This window comes from Uloborus diversus, chromosome 10 (assembly GCF_026930045.1).
Source record: "Uloborus diversus isolate 005 chromosome 10, Udiv.v.3.1, whole genome shotgun sequence".
NCBI lineage: Eukaryota > Metazoa > Arthropoda > Arachnida > Araneae > Uloboridae > Uloborus > Uloborus diversus.
In genome coordinates, this window is record NC_072740.1 from 102,649,474 (window position 1) to 102,669,927 (window position 20,454).

The 20,454-nt window shown below is 35.5% G+C and overlaps 1 protein-coding gene across 3 annotated transcripts in view; it reads left to right on the top strand.

Moving 5' to 3' along the window:
• Positions 1 to 20,454, top strand: part of LOC129231240 (tumor protein D54-like) — a 77,757-nt gene that overhangs the window by 41,021 nt on the left and 16,282 nt on the right. For 2 of the 3 annotated variants that reach the window (XM_054865513.1, XM_054865514.1), the window contains exons 1-2: positions 16,501 to 16,637; positions 18,883 to 19,013. In XM_054865513.1, coding sequence (XP_054721488.1) covers positions 16,535 to 16,637; positions 18,883 to 19,013 — 234 coding nt within the window. In that variant the 5' untranslated portion in view covers positions 16,501 to 16,534. Of the gene's footprint in view, positions 1 to 16,500; positions 16,638 to 18,882; positions 19,014 to 20,454 lie in introns of those variants that run through there. The other variant, XM_054865515.1, reaches the window with a different exon arrangement.

Genomic DNA, 20,454 nt, shown 5'->3' on the forward strand with positions numbered 1-20,454 from the left:
ATTATTCAACGTTTTCATGAAGGTTTCTTTAAATGTTTTACAGCTTGAGGGCTATTTTAATCTAGCTTTTCACTTTTTGTTTAATTACATTTTTTCTTAAATCGTGGATTATTTTACGTTTTATGGGATAATTTTAATTGTTTGGTGATTTATCTTTTTCTTGATAGAAGTCTTTGTCTTGTTTAATACCTAGTTTTGTTTAAAAGTTCATTTAAAAAACGAAATAACGCATGTTATCACCAAGCAAAAAAAAAAAAAAAAAAAAAAAAAACTAAGCCATTAAATATTTTAAATTTGAATGTGTCAGAAGATCTATACAACTTTACTCGATGTCAAATCGCGGATATCCCAAATTTGCCATAGCGAATGCGCATGTTGCGCGCGGACTAAGCTCATTAAAAGTCTTGCTTAAATTAATTGCAAAAATTTTTTCAGCTAACAAATTACTGCAAAGCACGGATATCCACACACGTATTTCATATATTTTCAATTCATTATGTGTTGTTTGTGAAAAATCCATTAATTTAGAAAATAAGCAAACCAATAAAAAAGTGCTATTTTTCGCTTTCAATTAAAAAGTTATATGTGCCGTATTCATATGCGTACAGTTTCATATAATTTGTCACGTAAAATATTGTAATGGTTCAACCCCAGATTCGCGCCGACATTTAAAATTTCTTCCCTCCATAAATATATCAAAACTGAAAAACAGGGGGAAGGAAATTTCGTATCGGCAAAACTTTGGGGGGGGGGGGGGGAGGGGGGGGGGGGACAGCATTCTAATCTCATTCATTAATTTATTTCTCTGCTTAAGTATAAACAAACAACATAGAATCTGAAAACAGAAAGCCCAATGAGCTAAGTCTGCGCGCATGCGCAGTCGCTGTGGCAAATTTGTGATATCCGCGATATAACGTCTAGTTGCTACTGTTGGATATGTTTTAGTCTTGATTGAATTTCATTTCCTAAGACAACTTTGGAATAACTATTAGATCTGTTCTAACCTTGCAATTGCAGTCCGATATAAACAAACCATATGAGCTGAGAGTAAGTACATAAGAATTTAGGGAAAATTAATGATTTTCAAACTTCAGTTACTCCGGCGCATGATGTCCCCTGGAAGTTAAATTTTTGTATATATACTCAATGGCCCCCCAAGAATATGTATACAAAAAATCATTACCGTAGCCCCCGGTGGGCTGTGATAGAACCCCGGGAATGTACAATTTGGGGTGTAAAAACAAGGGGGGAAGGGGAGGTGGGTCAAGTGGCACAAAAGGCACATCATTTGGGCACAAGGAATATGTGTGCGAAATTTCAGCTTGATTCCTTTTTTCGTCGGGGCTGTAGCCCTGTCACAGAAAGCGAAAACTTTTTTGAACAGCGATTTTATAACTTTAATACCTCCTCCCCCTGATGGTCCAGGGGATTGTATTTTGGTTTACGGCGTCAGGGGCCACTAGAGATTGAGTGTACCAAAAATCAACTCCGGGGGTCTTCATGGGGCTGAGATACAGAGGGGTGAAAAACCCAAAAAACTCCAACTTGTTCTGTCGTGTAATCTTGTTCTTGGTCGTTTTTATTTTCTTTCGTCTTTGGCGGTGGATTTGCTTCTGTTGCCTGCTCAGGGGTGCCCACAAGGGGGGATTATGGCGCAAGTTGCGCCATTAAAATTTGGGAGGGGGATTTTTTTTTCTGGAAAGTTTTTTCTTTCGAACATGAAATTTTTGAATTTTGGAAAGAAAAAAATTTTCAAACTCATTCAACAAGAAATAGATGCATTAATAATGCTTTTTTCACGTATTTTTAGGGGCAGTCCCCCCCCCCCCCCCCGCAGTTTTTCAGAAGTGGGGCCGCCAATTTTATTTTAGCGATGCAACTAACAAAGGAAAAGGAAAACGTCGTTGATTTAGAAAATGAAAACAGTAACTATAAATGAACAATTGAAATAATAGTGCCAAAAAGTGTTTTTTTGTGAAATTTGAATTGAATATGTAATTTTAAAATACAATTTAGGAATATCCATGATCCTCTTTTATTAAGAATATCTAAGTAAGGGCCGCGGAAATGTACACTTCAAACATTTTTATCAACGAAAAAAGAAATATTCAGTACAATACACTCTTCACTAGGCCGCAGAGTGGGTATGTCTGTCTAGTCAAAAACTATGGGCTCGGCTCAAATTAAAGTATTGTGCATAGAGTAAAATTAGCATAATGGGAGGGAGGACCGGCGACAGAACTAACACGGTGCACGCCTTGTATCTCGGCGGCCCTCGTTATACAAAACCATGCTTCATGGTTCTTCAGTTAAAAAAAAATACATAAATAAATAGAACAGCTTCATTAGGATGTCCCATAGGATAGGGTTAGCCGAAACATTCCTTTTTTTTTTTTTTTTTGATGAAAAATGTTGTCCTGAAAATTATTACTAAGTGGAGAAAAATGTATGGGTCGCCGAAATAAGTTTGAAATAGAGAGAGAGAAACAGTTCAATGCAAAGAGAAATTCAAAGTATTGTAGTGAATACTCACAACAAAAGTTCTAAATGTTTTGAATGTAAAAATCGTAAGTAAATCAAAGCTTGATCAAGAGATGCAGGTGGCATATTTAAAATAAAACGGAAGTGGAATAGAGACCTAAGGTATCTCAGAAAATTACCACATCCGTTCAAAATGTTAAAAGTCCTTTTCCTAAGGCTGCAAACGCTTGTATTGCAAGAAAACAAAAATATTATGCGAGAAATTGAAAACTTTATTATGGAAAATCCTACCAGATAATCGTGCTTGGCGAAGGAAAATTGGAAGAAAATATTAAAACAATATGTTTACCAATAATTAAAATTTACAATGAAGATAGGAGAGATGTAGCCAAACTGAAAAGAAGAGTGGGAAACTCCAAACCCTTCTTTTTACGTCCCCAAACCTGTGAGTGCCTTTTAAAAACTTAGGTTTTGTAAAACTCCCGGGAAAACGTTCTCAAACCCCATCCCTTATAGACCAAGAGCTGACCCCCGAAAACGCGATTTATCTCTTTTATGGCTTGTGGCCGGTTAAAATAATAAAAAAATGCAATTTAAAACTTTGGCTCGAATCCCCCCCACTAATTTTGGGTCACACGGCTGCGTGGGTGGATGAAAGGTCAAAAAAAAAAAATGAAAAATATCAAAGTGATGAGTTAAATGGCTAAAAACTATATAATAGCATTAAATTAATAAGAAAAAACCCGTAGCGAATTTCCCCCCCAGCTATGTTGGGGCGAACGTGGTGCCCCCCAGGGGTAAAGTATCGATTATGAAACTTAAAAAAAAATGATCACTTTCGTGGGGGGAATTTTACAGGGTATTAGTTTTATTATTTTGATTGCCAAAAAAAAATCCCCCCCCCCCCCAGTAACTATGGGTCAATTTGTCAAAAAAATTTTTTTTTGTTCCTCTTTATTTGGTTCAAGTCGAGTATTATTCGAACTTACGCATGACTGTTTAAGTTGCAACCCCCCCCCCCCCAAAGTTTGAACGTTTTTTCATTAAAAAAAACTCGTAGCAATCCCCCCCCCACACCTATGGAGGGGGTTGCTACGCGGTGCGCAGTTTTACAACGTGGTGCCCCCCCAGGGGTGAATTATCGATTGATTAAATTAAAAATAAATGATCACTTTCGTGGAGGAAATTTTACAGAGTATACATTTAATTGCAAAACAAAATATCTCCTCCCCAGCAATTATAAGTCTACTAGCTGCATTGCCAGGCGTTGCACGGTCTACCTCAAAAATGTACGTGTATTCGGCGTTCCAAGCATTTTATACAATTATATAAATTTTCTCGCTTTCATTACATTTCTTATTGCTGCTCCACTCCTATTAGTCAAAGCGCAATGTTATATAGCCTATAGTCTTCTCAATAAATGGACTATTCAACACAAAATGAATTTTTCAGTTCGAACCCATCGTCCCTGTAGACCAAGAGCTGAGCCCCCAAAACACGGTTTATCTGTTTTATGGCGGGTGGCCGGTTAAAATAATAAAAAAATGTGATTAAAAATTTTGGCTCTAATCCCCCCCCTCCGCCCACTATTTTCGAGTCACACGCTGCATGGGTGGATGAAAGGTCAAAATAAAAGAAAAATATTAACATAAGTGAAATGGCTAAAAATTATATAATAACATTAAATTAATTTAAAAAAACCACGTAGCAAATCTCCCCTCCAACTATGTTGGGGCGAATGTGGGAGCCCCCCCCCCAGAAGTGAATATCGATTGTTAAAATTAAAAAAAAAATCACTTTCGTGGGGTTGGGGATGGGGAACTTTACAGGGTATTTGTTTCATTATTTTGATTTCCAAAAAATCCCCCCCCCCCAGTAACTATGGGTAAATTTGTCAAAAAAAAAAGTTTTTTGTTTCTCTTTATTTGGTCCGAGTCCAGTACTATTCAAACTTTCCCATGACCTCTTAAATTGTAAAAAACAATTGCAATTATTTATTCGGTAAAAAAACACGTAGAAAATCCCCCCCCCCAGCTATGTTAGGGCGAACTTGTTGCCCCCCCCCCCCCGGAGTGAATTATCGATTGATTATATAAAAAGAAAAGATTACTTTCGTAGAGAGGAGGGATTTTCTCAGAGTTTACATTTGATTGTAGCAGGGAACCCCCCCCCCAAAAAAAAAATGTTTTTAATTTAAATTAGAAATTTTGAAATATTTTTCAAAATGAAAGGAAGCAAGTCAGCGTCCGTATATCTGCTTCTACCATTGTGTGCTCAGCATGAAAAGAATGAAGGGGAAAGTATACGCCTGTGATGATTTCTTCTTGCTGTTTCGAGGGCAGTTTCGTCAGTGATCAACTGTAGCCAACACAGTGAAGTCGTTATAGCTGTTAGTTTTTCTTTTCGGAGCACACTGTACCGCATCCTTAAACTGAAAACGTAAAAAAATCCTTTTTTCAAAAATATATTTTGATGTTTTTATATTATGAGTGTTTTAAAGGGTAATTTAAAGTGTAGCCAGCCACCAGATAAAAGATAATGTTTTGACAGAAACTTTATTTGAAGGAATAAAAGTTTCAAAGATTCGAAAACACTGAAAACTGAAATTCCGTGATTTAGATTTTTCCGAGTTCTTAACAGAAGCAGATCTATATCATCGAGATTTCAGGAACATTTTTATCAAACTAGATAGACACTATCACAACCAATATGCTGAAGGTAAATAAATCTATATGAATTTCCAAATTATTATTTTAAAAATTCATTTAACGCATCGGATTAACGCATTAACATTTACAAGTAAAAAAGTCGTTATTGCAATTTTAACATAAAATCACTTTTGTTTGTGAAATAAACTCATAATTACTGGGGTAGGGGGAGTTTTTTTTTTTTGCAATTAAAACAATTAAATGTATACTCTAGAGATAATATACTAAATTATCTTTTATCTGGTGGCTCGCTACACTTAAAATTACCCTTTAAAACACTCATAATATAAAAACATCAAAATATATTTTTGAAAAAAGGATTTTTTTACATTTTCAGTTTAAGGATGCGGTACAGCGTGCTCCGAAAAGAAAAACCAACAGCTATAACGACTTCACTGTGTTGGCTACAGTTGATCACTGACGAAACTGCCCTCGAAACAGCAAGAAGAAATCATCACAGGCGTATACTTTCCCCTTCATTCTTTTCATGCTGAGCACACAATGGTAGAAGCAGATGTACGGACGCTGTATTGCTTCTTTTCATTTTGAAAAATATTTCAAAATTTCTAATTTAAATTAAAAACATTTTTTTTGGGGGGGGGGGATTTTTTTTCCTGCTACAATCAAATGTAAACTCTGAGAAAATCCCTCCTCTCTACGAAAGTAATCTTTTTTTTATTTAATCAATCGATAATTCACTCCTGGGGGGGGGGCAACAAGTTCGCCCTAACATAGCTGGGGGGGGGATTTTCTACGTGTTTTTTTTACCGAATAAATAATTGCAATTGTTTTTTACAATTTAAGAGGTCATGGGAAAGTTCGAATAGTACTGGACTCGGACCAAATAAAGAGAAACAAAAAACTTTTTTTTTGACCAATTTACCCATAGTTACTGGGGGGGGGGAGATTTTTTGGAAATCAAAATGATGAAACAAATACCCTGTAAAGTTCCCCATCCCCAACCCCACGAATGTGATTTTTTTTTTTTTTTAATTTTAACAATCGATATTCACTTCTGGGGGGGGGGGGCTCCCACATTCGCCCCAACATAGCTGGAGGGGAGATTTGCTACGTGTTTTTTTTTTTAATTAATTTAATGTTATTATATAATTTTTAGCCATTTCACTTATGTTAATATTTTTCTTTTATTTTGACCTTTCATCCACCCATGCAGCGTGTGACCCGAAAATAGTGGGCGGAGGGGGGGGGGATTAGAGCCAAAATTTTTAATCACATTTTTTTATTATTTTAACCGGCCACCCACCATAAAACAGATAAACCGTGTTTTGGGGGCTCAGCTCTTGGTCTACAGGGACGACGGGTTCGAACTGAAAAATTCATTTTGTGTTGAATAGTCCATTTATTGAGAAGGCTATAGGCTATATAACATTGCGCTTTGACTAACAGGAGTGGAGCAGCAATAAGAAATGTAATGAAAGCGAGAAAATTTATATAATTGTATAAAATGCTTGGAACGCCGAATACACGTACATTTTTGAGGTAGACCGTGCAACGCCTGGCAATGCAGCTAGTTGACTTATAATTGCTGGGGAGGAGATATTTTGTTTTGCAATTAAATGTATACTCTGTAAAATTCCCTCCACGAAAGTGATCATTTATTTTTAATTTAATCAATCGACAATTCACCCCTGGGGGAGGGGGCACCACGTTGTAAAACTGCGCACCGCGTAGCAACCCCCTCCATAGGTGTGGGGGGGGGAGATTGCTACGAGTTTTTTTTAATGAAAAAACGTTCAAACTTTGGGGGGTTTTTTTGCAACTTAAACAGTCATGCGTAAGTTCGAATAATACTCGACTTGAACCAAATAAAGAGGAACAAAAAAAATTTTTTTTGACAAATTGACCCATAGTTACTGGGGGGGGGGGGATTTTTTTTTGGCAATTAAAATAATGAAACTAATACCCTGTAAAATTCCCCCCCACGAAAGTGATCATTTTTTTTTAAGTTTAATAATCGATACTTTACCCCTGGGGGGCACCACGTTCGCCCCAACATAGCTGGGGGGGGGAATTCGCTACGGGTGTTTTCTTATTAATTTAATGCTATTATATAGTTTTTAGCCATTTAACTCATCACTTTGATATTTTTCATTTTTTTGACCTTTCATCCACCCACGCAGCCGTGTGACCCAAAATTAGTGGGGGGGGGGGGGGATTCGAGCCAAAGTTTTAAATTGCATTTTTTTATTATTTTAACCGGCCACAAGCCATAAAAGAGATAAATCGTGTTTTGGGGGGTCAGCTCTTGGTCTATTACTCTAACGTCATTAAAGATGGCCTACACATGAGAACTTAGGACTGCAATTTCGAAAAACCGTGAGAGTGCTCCAAACGTAACCTCCGAGAAACGCCCTCTAAATTAATCATTCATCATCATTCAAGGCCAAATAAATTTCGTCTTTTCTATTTTAATTAAAAAAAAAAAACTCGCTGACGTTTCCCAAAACTGTCGTTCTCCAAATATTACCAAAGATCTTCCAAAATTTCATTGTAAAAGGCTTCAATTCATAAAATGTTTCGGGGGAGATATCCAAAACCTTCTACACTTCTAACATTACTTAAAATCGTCTATGTTTGCGTTAACTGAATTTCAATTTTAAAAATTTGCCAGGAGAGGACTCCCAATCTGTCCACCCATTAACATTACCAAAACTCTTCTAAAACTGCGGCTTCAACATATCGAAATTTTTTCAAGAGAATGTCCCCCCCCCCTCCTTTCCTTTCTCTCTCTCGCGAACATCATCGAAAAATGTCTTAAATCTCGCTTTTAGTGCTTCAATTATGAAACATTTCTGATCGCGAGCACCTTCAAAACTCCCCCCTTCCCCTTTTCATCGAAGGTTGGATTAAATTACGTTTTCGGAGCTTTAATTTCAAGAAACTGCCGGTGCACTAAATTTTCAACAAAAAGTCTACAATCGCGTTTTTAAGGCTTCAAAATTTCAAAATATTTCGGGGGTGAGGGCGCATCTCTTTTTCTTAATATCACCGTAGATCATCTAAAACTGCATTTTTCGAACTACAATTTTCAAATCTTTCCCGGGGGAGAACCCGCGGACCCCCCCCCTCCCCTTACACATGTCATAATAAGAAATAATTCACAATTGGGAATGCGTGCTTGGAGTTTGCATTTTGAAAAATTTTAGAACGATGACCCCGAGTCTCTTCCTCCCTTAACATCACCACAGATCGTCTAAAACTGTTTTTCAGATAACAATCTTGAAAATATTCGGGGGAAATGCCCCAGATCCCCTCTTCTGAACATAATTAAATATAACGTACGATTGTGTTGGAAACTTAAATTTGGAAATAATATCGGGAGATGCTATGCTGGACCTCATCTCCCTTTCCTCCCAAACTTAAAATATAGTCTAAAACTGTATTTTTATGTCTTCAATTTCGAAATAATGCAGGAAGGTAGCCCTTCCACACGCCCTAATTTTGACTGAATATTATCCTTACGATTAAACTTATATTACTAGTACTAAGGTCTATAGTAATATGACTATCCTTGCTAAACCAGAAGCCAAATCTTCTCTCTCTCTCTGCACATTAAAATATGCGTTTGAAACAATTAAGGACCTGCCAAAGCGTACCCCCACCCAGAAGTTGTTTGACCTAGCGACGACCCTGGTACTCTTTCCAAAATTTAATGACCGTGTCTCTTTTTCAATGAAGGGAACACATCACAGACGGCATGGAATTGGTGTCCGTTTCGAAGCTGGAACAGACGGTTTGACTTCTTTTCAGTTTTTTATGCATTTTCTGGAAGTAGCATAATTCTGCATGAATACGTGTGGCAGTGATGAGAGTCATCTAAAACTGCGTTTGTAGTACTGCAATTTTGAAAAATTTATAGGAGAGAGCACCTGATTCCCCCTTCTTTCCTTCACATGATCAAAGACAAGCCTAGAATTGCGTTTTTGGAGTATCAATTTCAAAAAACTGCCTGGTTAAAGGCACCGAAATTCACCTTCCACTAACAGTATAAAGATCTATCAAAACTGCGTTTTTAAAGCTAAAATTCGAAAAATTTAAGTGGCCCCCCCTTCTACCCCCTCTTGTCAACATTATTAAAAAATCGTCTTACATTTGGTTTTCAGGGCTTCCATTTCGAGGAAATTTTCATGAGAGCTGCCGAAAACTCTTTTTCTTAACGTCACAAAGGTCGGTTACAGTTGCGATTTTAGAGCTTCAATTTCAGAAAACTGCTTTTCCCCCATCCAAAGATAGCGTTTTTAAGATTTCAATTCCAAAGTTAAGAATTTAACTTCTTTTCAATTCTTTTTAGAAAATTTTCCTGGTGCGATCCCTAGGATCTCTTCTTTCTCTAACATTACCGCAGATGGTCTAAGACTGCGTTTTTAGAACTACAGTTTTGAAAACAAAGGAGAGCCCTCCTTAACACAACGTTAGAGTATCTACAATTGCGCTTTTAAAGTTTCAATACTGAAAAATTACCGGGAAGGGGCCACCAAACTTTTTATCCCCCCCAACATCAGAGATCGTCTAAAACTGGTTTTAAAACTACAATTTCGAAAATTTTCCAGGGGAGAAACCCCCGGACCCCCTATCTAAGTGACGATAAATTTCCTTTTCAAGATTCATATTGCATACATCTAGTAATGACTCCTTCTAAGCCAGAAAGTTGAATCCACTCTCCCTGTAATTATTCATACCTTCGAAGGAAAAAAAAGGTGTAGCAAAATACAGGGGTACTCAAAACTTGTTTACTCAAGGTCCACACTGTAAAATTTGGGAAGACAAGGCGGATCAACAATCCAACAATATTTCAGTTCAAATGGTATTTGTTAGCGCTCCCCCCCCCCCTCCCGTGAATTTGACTAGAAATTTAACACTAAAAACTATTATGTTTAACCCGATTCGAAAGCGAGAAATTTTTTTTTTGGGGGGGGGGGATTTGTGCCATTGAGCTTGGGGGGGATGGGCACCCCTGTGGCTGCTGACGTTTGGTTTCCTTGGCGGGGCGGGACGCTCCCGCGTCCCGTGAACAAAAAGTGATGCAGGTAGCGAAAACGCGTGCAACACGATCCCGAATTGACAACATGGTGACTGGTTGTTGCTATGGTGAATTTTCATTACTGTCATGTGTTTAGTGACATTTACAAGGTTAAGACAAATCGACTGACGTAAGAATCATCGAAATTGACCAAGGCGCTTAGTCTCTACAACGTCACATAGAAACAAGCATGCATACATAGACTCATAAACACATTACCTTCCTTTGCGTCGCGCACTCGCAGTCAGGGAAAGGAATAAGCGTGTTGCCGTATCTCGTGATTTCACGTGGAATTTAATTTATTTTTCAGTTTTTATTGCATATCTTATTTTAGTTAACTGAAATATAGAATGCAGAAAGAGATTTGCAAGTACGTAATTGTAAATGGTAATTTCGATGAATCGTGATTTCAAAATCAATATCACTATCGTTAGTAAATACCGCTGCCTCAGAGCCAGAGGAAGGGGGGGGGGGCATGGGGCACGCCCCCCCCATAAGGGGTTAAATATTGCCTCGGCGTTTTTAAGGCTTATATTTCGGAAAATTTGCCACAGACTCACCATTTTTGCCTTTAAAATTGCACCCCCCCCTCTTTCTGATGGTGATCCCTTCCAAAAGAAACTGGAACCGTCCTTGTTCAACGCAACAGTAAGATATCTAAACCTCAAAACAAGAGTAAGATATCCTACTGCTGCACTGAGGCAACGATATGCTTGTCGGAAGATTCGATAGTCGTGATGATATTCGATAGTCGATTATCGTCAGTCTTCGTCGATTTATCGTCGAAGACTGACAATAAATCGATTGTGCTATCAATAGTGTTTCCGTGCTGCTTTCATTATTTCTCAATTTTCTGTAGGTGGTAGATTAAAAAAGAATGTTTTCCAATCAGTTTTTGTTTATCTTGTCAGAATTTATCGTCATACCGCTTCTGCGACCAGATGACTATCTATTTTAAGTCAAAATTAAGGTTTCCATATGCCCTTATACTTAGTATATTAGACAAATTGTCTCTTTCATTAGAGTGGAATTTTTTTTTTTTTTTTTTGCCTTTTTTTATTTTACATGTATTGCTGCCTTGTTAAACTGAGGGTGGGGTGAGGGGGGGGGGGAGTGACTACCGATGATGTTTTGCTAGCTAAATGCAGACTAATGAGAATGTCTAACCAATGAGAGAGATTTTTTTGTGACTTAAAAATTTGCTTTTAAATTTCAAGGAAGACGCACTTTCAAATAACAATTCTACCTTTACCTTAGTGTATAACAAAGACTTCTCCTCTTCTTTTAGAAATATATCGATCGATTTCATCTTTTGTTTTATGGTTACTGGAATATTTGTTCTGCAGTTCATTCTTTATTTTTAGTAACTACGTCTTTCTCTTTCACTTGAGTTCATAGCACTTAAGTTCAAACCATTTAACCTAATGGGCCATTTTATTTTGCACTTTTTCACCGTATTTCTGAGATTTGTTCGAGCAAAGTGTGTATTGTTATTATTTTATTTCTTATTCTCGAATTGTTTTGAAAAATATTTATGGTTGTATTGTTTGTAAGAAATCACACGATAAAAAAATAATAGTATATTGTATTCGTGAAAAAAATTTCACTCAAAAATCAGCCTTAATTTCCATTTTGCTCGCCCCAAATGGAGTATTGAGTTTCTTTTTTTTTTTTTTTTTTTTCAACCCGACCACATGTGGCCTAAGAACGTATAGACACCCGAAATATCCATTTTGACGATAACCGAGTTAATTACAACGAGTTTTCTCGTGACGTCTGTATGTACGTATGTATGTGCATATGTATCATAACTCAAGAACAGAAAGTTGAAATTTTGCGTTTTTTTTTCTTTTTAAATCCGGTTTCAATTTGGCCACTATTGGTAATATTTAGGAGTTAACCATTGAATCACATTAAAATTGCTAACATTGGGAAAATTAATCCGGATAAAACGGTTTTTTTTTTTTTTTTTTTTTGCTTCGGTTCGCAACAAACTTGGGGTAAAAATATTTGAAGTGTTTTTTTGCTTACTCCAAGTCCAAGGCACTATTATCATTAAATTAACATAAAAAGTCGTGTGATGCACACATCAGCTCGTTTTGTTGAAACATTAACGCGAATTTTAAGTACTTTAAAAAAGAAACATAAGGTATTTAACTTACAATTCTTTATATAAAAGACCCTCATTTAGAATACTGTCATTTTTTTAATTAGTTTTTTCTTAGTCTCTTGATTTTGATTGCATTGGTGATAGAGATGGGGGACATTAATACATAACAGCGATGTTTCAAAACATCGATGGCATTGACACAATGACCAAAAAACATCAACGTTTTGAAACATCGTTTCCTTTTCGTTAATCTTTTTTGACTTTTGAGTACGTATACAAATATTAGTTTCCTCTTAACAAATACTTTTGTGGAAGAAGTGAATTCATTTGGCTCTGCCTAGTATATGTTAATTGATAACTAAGATTTTTGAACTTTCAAAGCAAAATCGATAATAGTTGTAATGAATTTAAAAAATACATTAATTTTAAAAGTAAGGAAGATCGAGAAATAAGTACTGACACTATTTTAGGCATTTAGTAATGAAAAATAGCGTTATATTTGACAAAGAAGAGGGCCAAAAACGTTGAAAAGAAGTGTGAAATCATTTATGAACACAGCACCATAATCAATGGCTGTATGTATCTGTGCGTGTGTGTGTGTGTTCCTTACCAAACCCAGTTTACGTTTGATGTTTGCTGAAGTTGGCACCTTTGATGCTCAAAAATTCACATGAGAGGCGGGCGCTATAGAGGGCAAAAACCTTCCTTAGGGCTAAGTGGGTTTTCCTTATACAAATACAGAAAGTCGGAACTTTGCCTTTTTTTTGGGGGGGGGAGGGATAATCCCCCTCCCCCCGTTTGTTTTCGCCAGAAAATTCGGGAATTTGAATGTTTACGTCTATTAACTAAAATGACTGAATTTTTGGAATTTTAAAAAAATCCAAAGAACCCTACATTTAAATTTTGATTCATAGAACTACTCTTTTCTACACGTTGCCGCAAACTACGTTTCCAAGCGGACTGAATGGCAAAAAAAAAAAAAATAAATAAATAAATAAATAAAAAGAGAGAAGGAGTTTGATGGATGACAAATCATCTGGAGAAACTTTACGCAGAATGTTGCATTTGCATATGATTCCGTCCAGGCATTTTACGATATTATCCAGGTGGCCTATCACATGAAAAAGAACTTCGTCCTTCCATGACACGAAGCATGCTCGTGTCCAAGATTGGGAAATACATAAAAAAGATGGAATTTACCATGCGTAAGTTGAGCACAGGAATTTTCCAAAATCCAAAAATCACGAACAAGTACATTTAGTTTTCTCAAAAAGAAATTAAGAGTTTGTTATTTAATCAGAAAATTATAACTTATCACAATTGATTTCCATCTATTCATGAAAAACTTGGGATTGCTAAGTATATTGAATACCTTTTTTCCTGTATTGACACTTGTACGTCCTACTTTACTACCTAACAAACAGCTTACCTTTGCCCAAAAATATTGAAGTAATAAAAAAGTCATTAAATGCTAAAAGGAGAGGGAGGGAGGGGGGATTCATTGAAATAAAATTTTCTACGAAATTTGTATGTAAGCTAGTGAAATGAACAAAATGTAGTATACGTGCCGCGGTCAGTCGATTTCTGTTTTCTTCTGAGAATACATACAAAATTTGTCTTATTCTATATGACATTTTAAAAAACAAAAAATTAATATTTAGAATATTTTTTATTTGATTAGTTTTATTGAGCTGTTCTAAAATATTATTGAACAGTAGCACGTTCACATATACCATTCACATAGCCATTCACTGTTTAATTATTATTATTATTATTTTTAATCAGGAAAGTCATCCTAGGCGTGCGGAAGGCACCAGTAGTGTACTGTGGTATCCCTATTAACTCGTAAAAACTAGCAATACGAAACTGCTAAAATGTTTGTTTTATGTTCCCCAATTCTGTATCTCAAATGCCTTGAAAATGCTTCTTTACTTGTAATTGTTCAAAACTTTCCACGGAAGATCGCTTGAAATCTTCATCTTCTTGGCCCTATCTAAACCTCTTCCGATACAATGGTATCCGCAGTTCTAAAATGTACTCTGCGCAGTGCGCACACTTACGAACGCTATGAATAAAATTTGACCCTAAAACTTCCGATCCAAGTATTCTGAAAAAAAAAAAAAAAGTTAATGAATACCTTTGTGACAAAAAATAATGTATAAACATCAGTATTAAAAAAGCATTGAATTTGTATGCAAATATTTCGGAGTTACTAGGATTTTAACCCTGAATTTCATAAGTTTTTAAATGCAAAAATACGTCAGCATAAGGATGTATTCTCACAAAAGATTTTGCCGGATTGCAACTATTATCTATGTTATTCTTTTGGTACCAGTTAACATTTATTGAAATCTGATGTCAAATGAATTCAGGCGATAAAAATTAACGTAATGACTTGATAGTAGCTGTTTTCTTTTAAAATTCGTCTTAACTAAAAATGAACATATGAAATGTAACGATTATCAGTAAAAATATATTGTTATGGAAAACGAAAAAGTAGGCTCGATTAGTTTTGACAAAACTTCTTGTTGTGCAAAAACTTCTTCTTAGGTAGCAAGTTTTATACTGTGAAGTTCTTTTCAGTAACTTTAACGGTCTTTTACAAGTTCCAGATTTTTGTTTGATCTATTTGGTCTCTCCTAATTTTATTATTATTGCCTCTCCGACTGTATCAGAATTCTCTCTTTGTTTTCCAAAGAAGCGGATCGTCCTTCTTATTTTCTTTTTACTGTAAATATCCTTCCCTTTATTTTCTAATTGACCCATTCGCCCCAACCTCAAAAAGAGAAAAAAATTTTCACGTTTGACCCTTCTCATCATTTTTACTAAAAATAATGACTGAAAGGAAAAAAAAAAGGAAAAACTTTCTTTGAAAAATGTATAAGAGAAACCGTTGTAAAAAGCAACTTTTGCAGAAAATTAAAATAACTTTCAGAACAAAACAAAACAATAAGCACTGAAGTCTTAATTAGTCCCACAATTTTTCTTTCTAAGTTGGACTTGTTCCTCTTTACACACATATGGAATAGAATTGAACTGCAAACTCAAAAGTCAAGGAATTATTTATTTCTTTTGGACATGGAATCGCTCCTTTTTCTTCAGGAGCTCTTTATCCCATTTCATTTTTGGGGAAAGACTCCCTACTGTACAACATCAAAAATCCGAACTAATTGAAACCATAGGTAGTTCGGATTTTCAAGTTACAGTAACAGTGTCAAAAATCCAAACTACGAGTAATTGAAATCATAGGTACAGTTCGAATTTGCAAAATACAGTACCGCGTCGAGAATCCGAACTAATTGGAACCATAGGAAGTTCGGATTTTCCAATTTTTTGGACTTTCGAAATTAACAAAGAAAATACTGTTTAGGAAAATGGTATAACATTTGATCAAATAAAGCAGTTGTACAACATATATGAACAGTTAACGCTACAATATGTAATTATATTTTAAACAAAAATCAACTTTTTTTTTTTTTGAAATCCAATGCCAGTCATTTGGCCGCTAGGTTGTTAAACTGTGAGGTTCCCAGCATTTACTGACCATCAGGGCTTGATTACTGACTAGGCCGTGGCCAAGGGTCTCCACTGTTTTTGGACCCCAAATAGCAAAAACTGTTTCAGTCAATGGCTAAAATTGTTTTATTCAACGGCTAAAATTGAAACGTTTGAACACAGGGGCACCAAAAGATTATTTGGCCTTGGACCCCAGCTATCTTAATCGGGCCCTGCTGACCATAATGAGAAAACGAATTGTATTTACAGTACTGTATGTACGCTGGGCTATGGGAGGAACTATTTTATAATAATTTAAAAAAGAAAATTGAAGGAACTTCTAGAAAACATACTGCCTTCATCCAAAAAAGTTGAATTAATTTCTGTATAGAAAAACAGGATTTAACTGATTTTTAAAAAATAACTAATTTTCAGCTGAGTTAGCTTTGAAATGCGCGTTTGGGATTTATGACGTTTTGAAAATTATTTAGCATTTTTAAAAACCTGTCTTCGGAACTAAATCTCGGGATTCGTCAATTCGGGAGCCCCGGTTCACACCCCCGCCTTGTCCTCTCATTCGGTATGTGTCGAAATGTGGTGTGCGTTTTTCGGGGATGTTGGGGATAATGGTTGCCGCGCTGCAGCAACCGCTGACGTCAGGGAGAGCCGATCGATGGCCGAGGAGTAACGCCAGTGTTGATGGCGAACCTAGAGGAAGAAGATGCTCCGGCCAGGAGGCCTTTATCCCTCGAATGCCCCCCTCGGTATCAAGATTACCTCCATATAGCCGCCTTTGAAAATGGTTTGTGTCAATTACCTTTAACATTATATTCATATATTATAACAGCCTATATGTTCCCTCACCTTCTGTTACTACTATTTTTAGTTTCGATTTCTAAAGTTAAAATGATTTTAAGTAACAAATGTTAGTAACGTAAGTAATGTCATTGAAATTCTTTTTTTTTTTTTTTTTTTTAATATGATTAAAACATGTATCGTTAGCTTACATGGGTTGAGATCTCTGTTGTGAAAGTTGTACTGACAATATTACTGTTTGTCTTTATTACGTTTTAAATCTTCCGATTTATTTAGTAAGTTACACTTTTCAGGTATGCTGCCTGGAATTTTTTCTTTTTTTTTATTTTCATCAAAATCGCTATAAATTCCTCTAGTTTTTCTATAACGGTCACTTGATTTTCTTTGTGAAAGTAAGAAATACGTTTTATGAATGGAGTTCCACCGAAGAATGACAGCCCGTCTTAGTTGACGGTTATAGATAAGTAGCTATTTTTGGTAACAATTCTCACGAGAATATTTTGAGACATCAGGTGTTTGGTAGCTAACTAATCGTTATTTATATCGGTGACTCGGGTGTAGTAATAATTTTCACAATATGGAAAGATTATTTTTTTAAACATTAATTAATTAATTTTTTATTTATATATTTTATTTTTTTATTTATTTTGTCATTTAAAAAATCTTAAGAAATCGGCAAGGAATAACTGACACTGTACGTTCTTGGTTGGTTTTTACGAATTAGTAACTGAAGGCTTGATTGATTAAGCCATTTACTTATAAATGCTTTTCTAAATGAGCTGAGAAAATAAAAACAATATCAACATTAACTTACTATAAAGTTACTTGTTGATTAGTACATGGTGAGAATGCTCGCGCTGAATGCGAATGTTTACAAATACTGGTTTTCGTTTCCGTTGTTTTTATTGATAACAACGATTTGAAGATATGTTTCTCCGGCGAATGTTACTGACAGTTCAGTAACATATTCCTTATCTGTATGTTGATAAATATCAAATGATGTGTTAATATTTTGTATTTAGTTCAATTAAAGTATTAAGTTAAAATTAGAGAAAACTCTACTTCTTTGTCATTAACATTTCAATTGATTTCATTTTCATGACCTTTAATCATTTTGGGTAGGAATTTCGAAACAATAGTAGACTGTCGGACAGAAAGTAACAATTAACAGGGAAAAAAACTTTGTAACTTTCCTTAACATAAAATCTGAAATTTGAACTAAAGCGTTTAATATTGAGATAATCATACATATCGTTTTGAGACGCATTAATATATCTTTAGGATAATCATTAATTTCGTTTTCTTTTTTTTTTTTCATTTTAGCGATAAGTAATGTCACACTGAGAAGGTATTAAGTGTGTTCCTATGGTTGAAGTCAGTGGTTCTTAACCTTTTCACTACTGAAGGCTACTTGGTTCCTTTCCGAATCCTAAACAGACCCCTTGCGATAGAATTATTTACACAATATTTCACCACACGTCTTGATTCATTGCTTGTCATTACAACCATATTGTCTTAAAAAATACAACTTCAGGTCGTTTGCGTTGCTGCTAAAATCAAGTTTGAACTACTTAATAAAGCACGAAATATTGTCGTTTTCTTTTTTTATTATTTTTTTAATTTTATTTATTTGTATGATTGTTTTTCATTTACTTCTTTTTTATCTTAATAGTTTCACTGTTTTCTTTAGTTTTGTCTGATTTGCTTTTCCCTACTGCGCTGGAAAGAAAACAAACGTGTTTATTGTACTAATTTCAAGCAGTTATGTGATTCATTGCGGTTTGGGTTTTGTTCATCGTGTGCAATTTTGCTCATCAAATTGTTCAATACCTGTATTTCCCTTGATTGTGTTTACTATATCGTTCTGACAAATTTATTGTTTACGTGTCATTTAATAAATATTTAACCTGGGGTGCTCCCTTACAGGAGCAATGGCGCACCCCCCCCCCAAAAAAAGACAAATATAGCCCTCAAAACAACCCCACCCTGATAATATCAATGGCGCAACCTGCGCCGCGACCCGCCCCCCCCCCTCTTCCCCCCGGGGGGAGGGCATCTCTGATTTCAATCTTCATTTCTATTCATTGATCGTTTTAATATGTTTCTTTAATAAGCAAAAATTGGTTCTTTGTTTAAATTTTCTTTTTAACATTTCCTTCTGTTTTAAAACTTAACTCAGACTGACATACTTAATGAAACGTACGAAAATAAATTGTTGATTTTGTTTCTAGACAGGTATTTTGAAGCTCCAGAAGAAAAATCATATGATGCAACTCCTGATAGTGGGATACATGAACTTAATGGAACCGACCCTGAACAGAGGGCTAGACTTGAAGAGGAGTGGAGAAATGAATTAGCCAAAGTAAAGTTTTTTTTTTTTTTTTTTTTGTTAATTTGCACGTTTATATTTGTAAAAACATTTTTTTGATACTACAGCTATTCATTTATTTGGGTATTTATTTTCGCATTAATTACTCCCGAGTCCCATTCTCCTTTTCTGTTATTTTTATTCACACTATTATTTTTATTTTTCACGTGTTTACACATTTCACACATTTTCTCTCAAACTTATTGTTCATTATCCATTAATCAAGCTTAAGTATGCGTTATTTTACTCGCAGCAGTTTCATCATTTTCTTAACGTAAATTTAGGTAGTTATTGCCAAAGACGGAGACTGGGGTGGGGGAGGACCCCCCTCCTCACTTTTTGTGGTGAATTTATTTATTTTATTTTCCAATTTAGGAAACAAAACTAAAAACTATAAAAAAAAAAGATCAAAATTTTCAGAACAAAATTAATTATTTTACTTTGTACATCTGTTTACAAAGCATTATTTAGCACAAGCAACTGAGTTTATGTGTTCAATGTTTGGACAATAGTTAATCTATTGTTTTACTTAAACGTGCCATTACTTGTTTAATAAAATTATTACCAAGTGTTTGTGACATCTCAAAATACTTCGGAGTAAATAATGCAAGTCTAATTCATGTCTAAGTGTTTCTTTAGGGAAAGTTATGCTGTACACAACTCATTGAAATCTTAAGAAAAACGTGTTAATTTGTTAGACTTGCATCAATTTCCACTTATCTGCTTCAAAATTCTCAAAACCAATCTGAACAAAATTTCGAACTTTTTTTGGAGCAATCACGATTGCTTATTGTTCTCACTTGACTGTTTTGATGTCCTTTGATTTTATTTTCCCACCGCCACCCTCTGCAGCATCACCGTCGACTGGGTCCTCACGATGCTGCTCCTATAGCGAAAGCCGTCTCTAGGTTGCATCCATCTCCTACACACACGCGCATACATACACAACTACACACACACGCACGCACACATACACACGAACACATACACACACATACACATACACACAACTACCCACACATTCATGCCTGCACACAAACACATATGCCTGCACACACATACACATACCCCCCCCCACACACATTCATATACACAACTACCCGCACACTTATGCCAGCACACAAACACACATGCCTACACACAAACACATATACCCCCACACACAAACACACACGCCTACATACACACACTCGTGATTGCGAAAAACATAATTTGAATTCAAGAAGTCAAAATTCAAATTATTTTTTTTTTTTTTTTTTTACTGCCGCTAAAACTCTCATGGATTTTTTTTTTTTTTTTTGCCCACCCCCATTTATAAGCCCCAATCGCCGCCACTGGTTATTGTTAATTTCACGAATACTTCGTAATATACGTAATCTATGACGTCACATTCTATCAACCTTCTTGGGATCATTTCTTTTTCGTATATTAACAC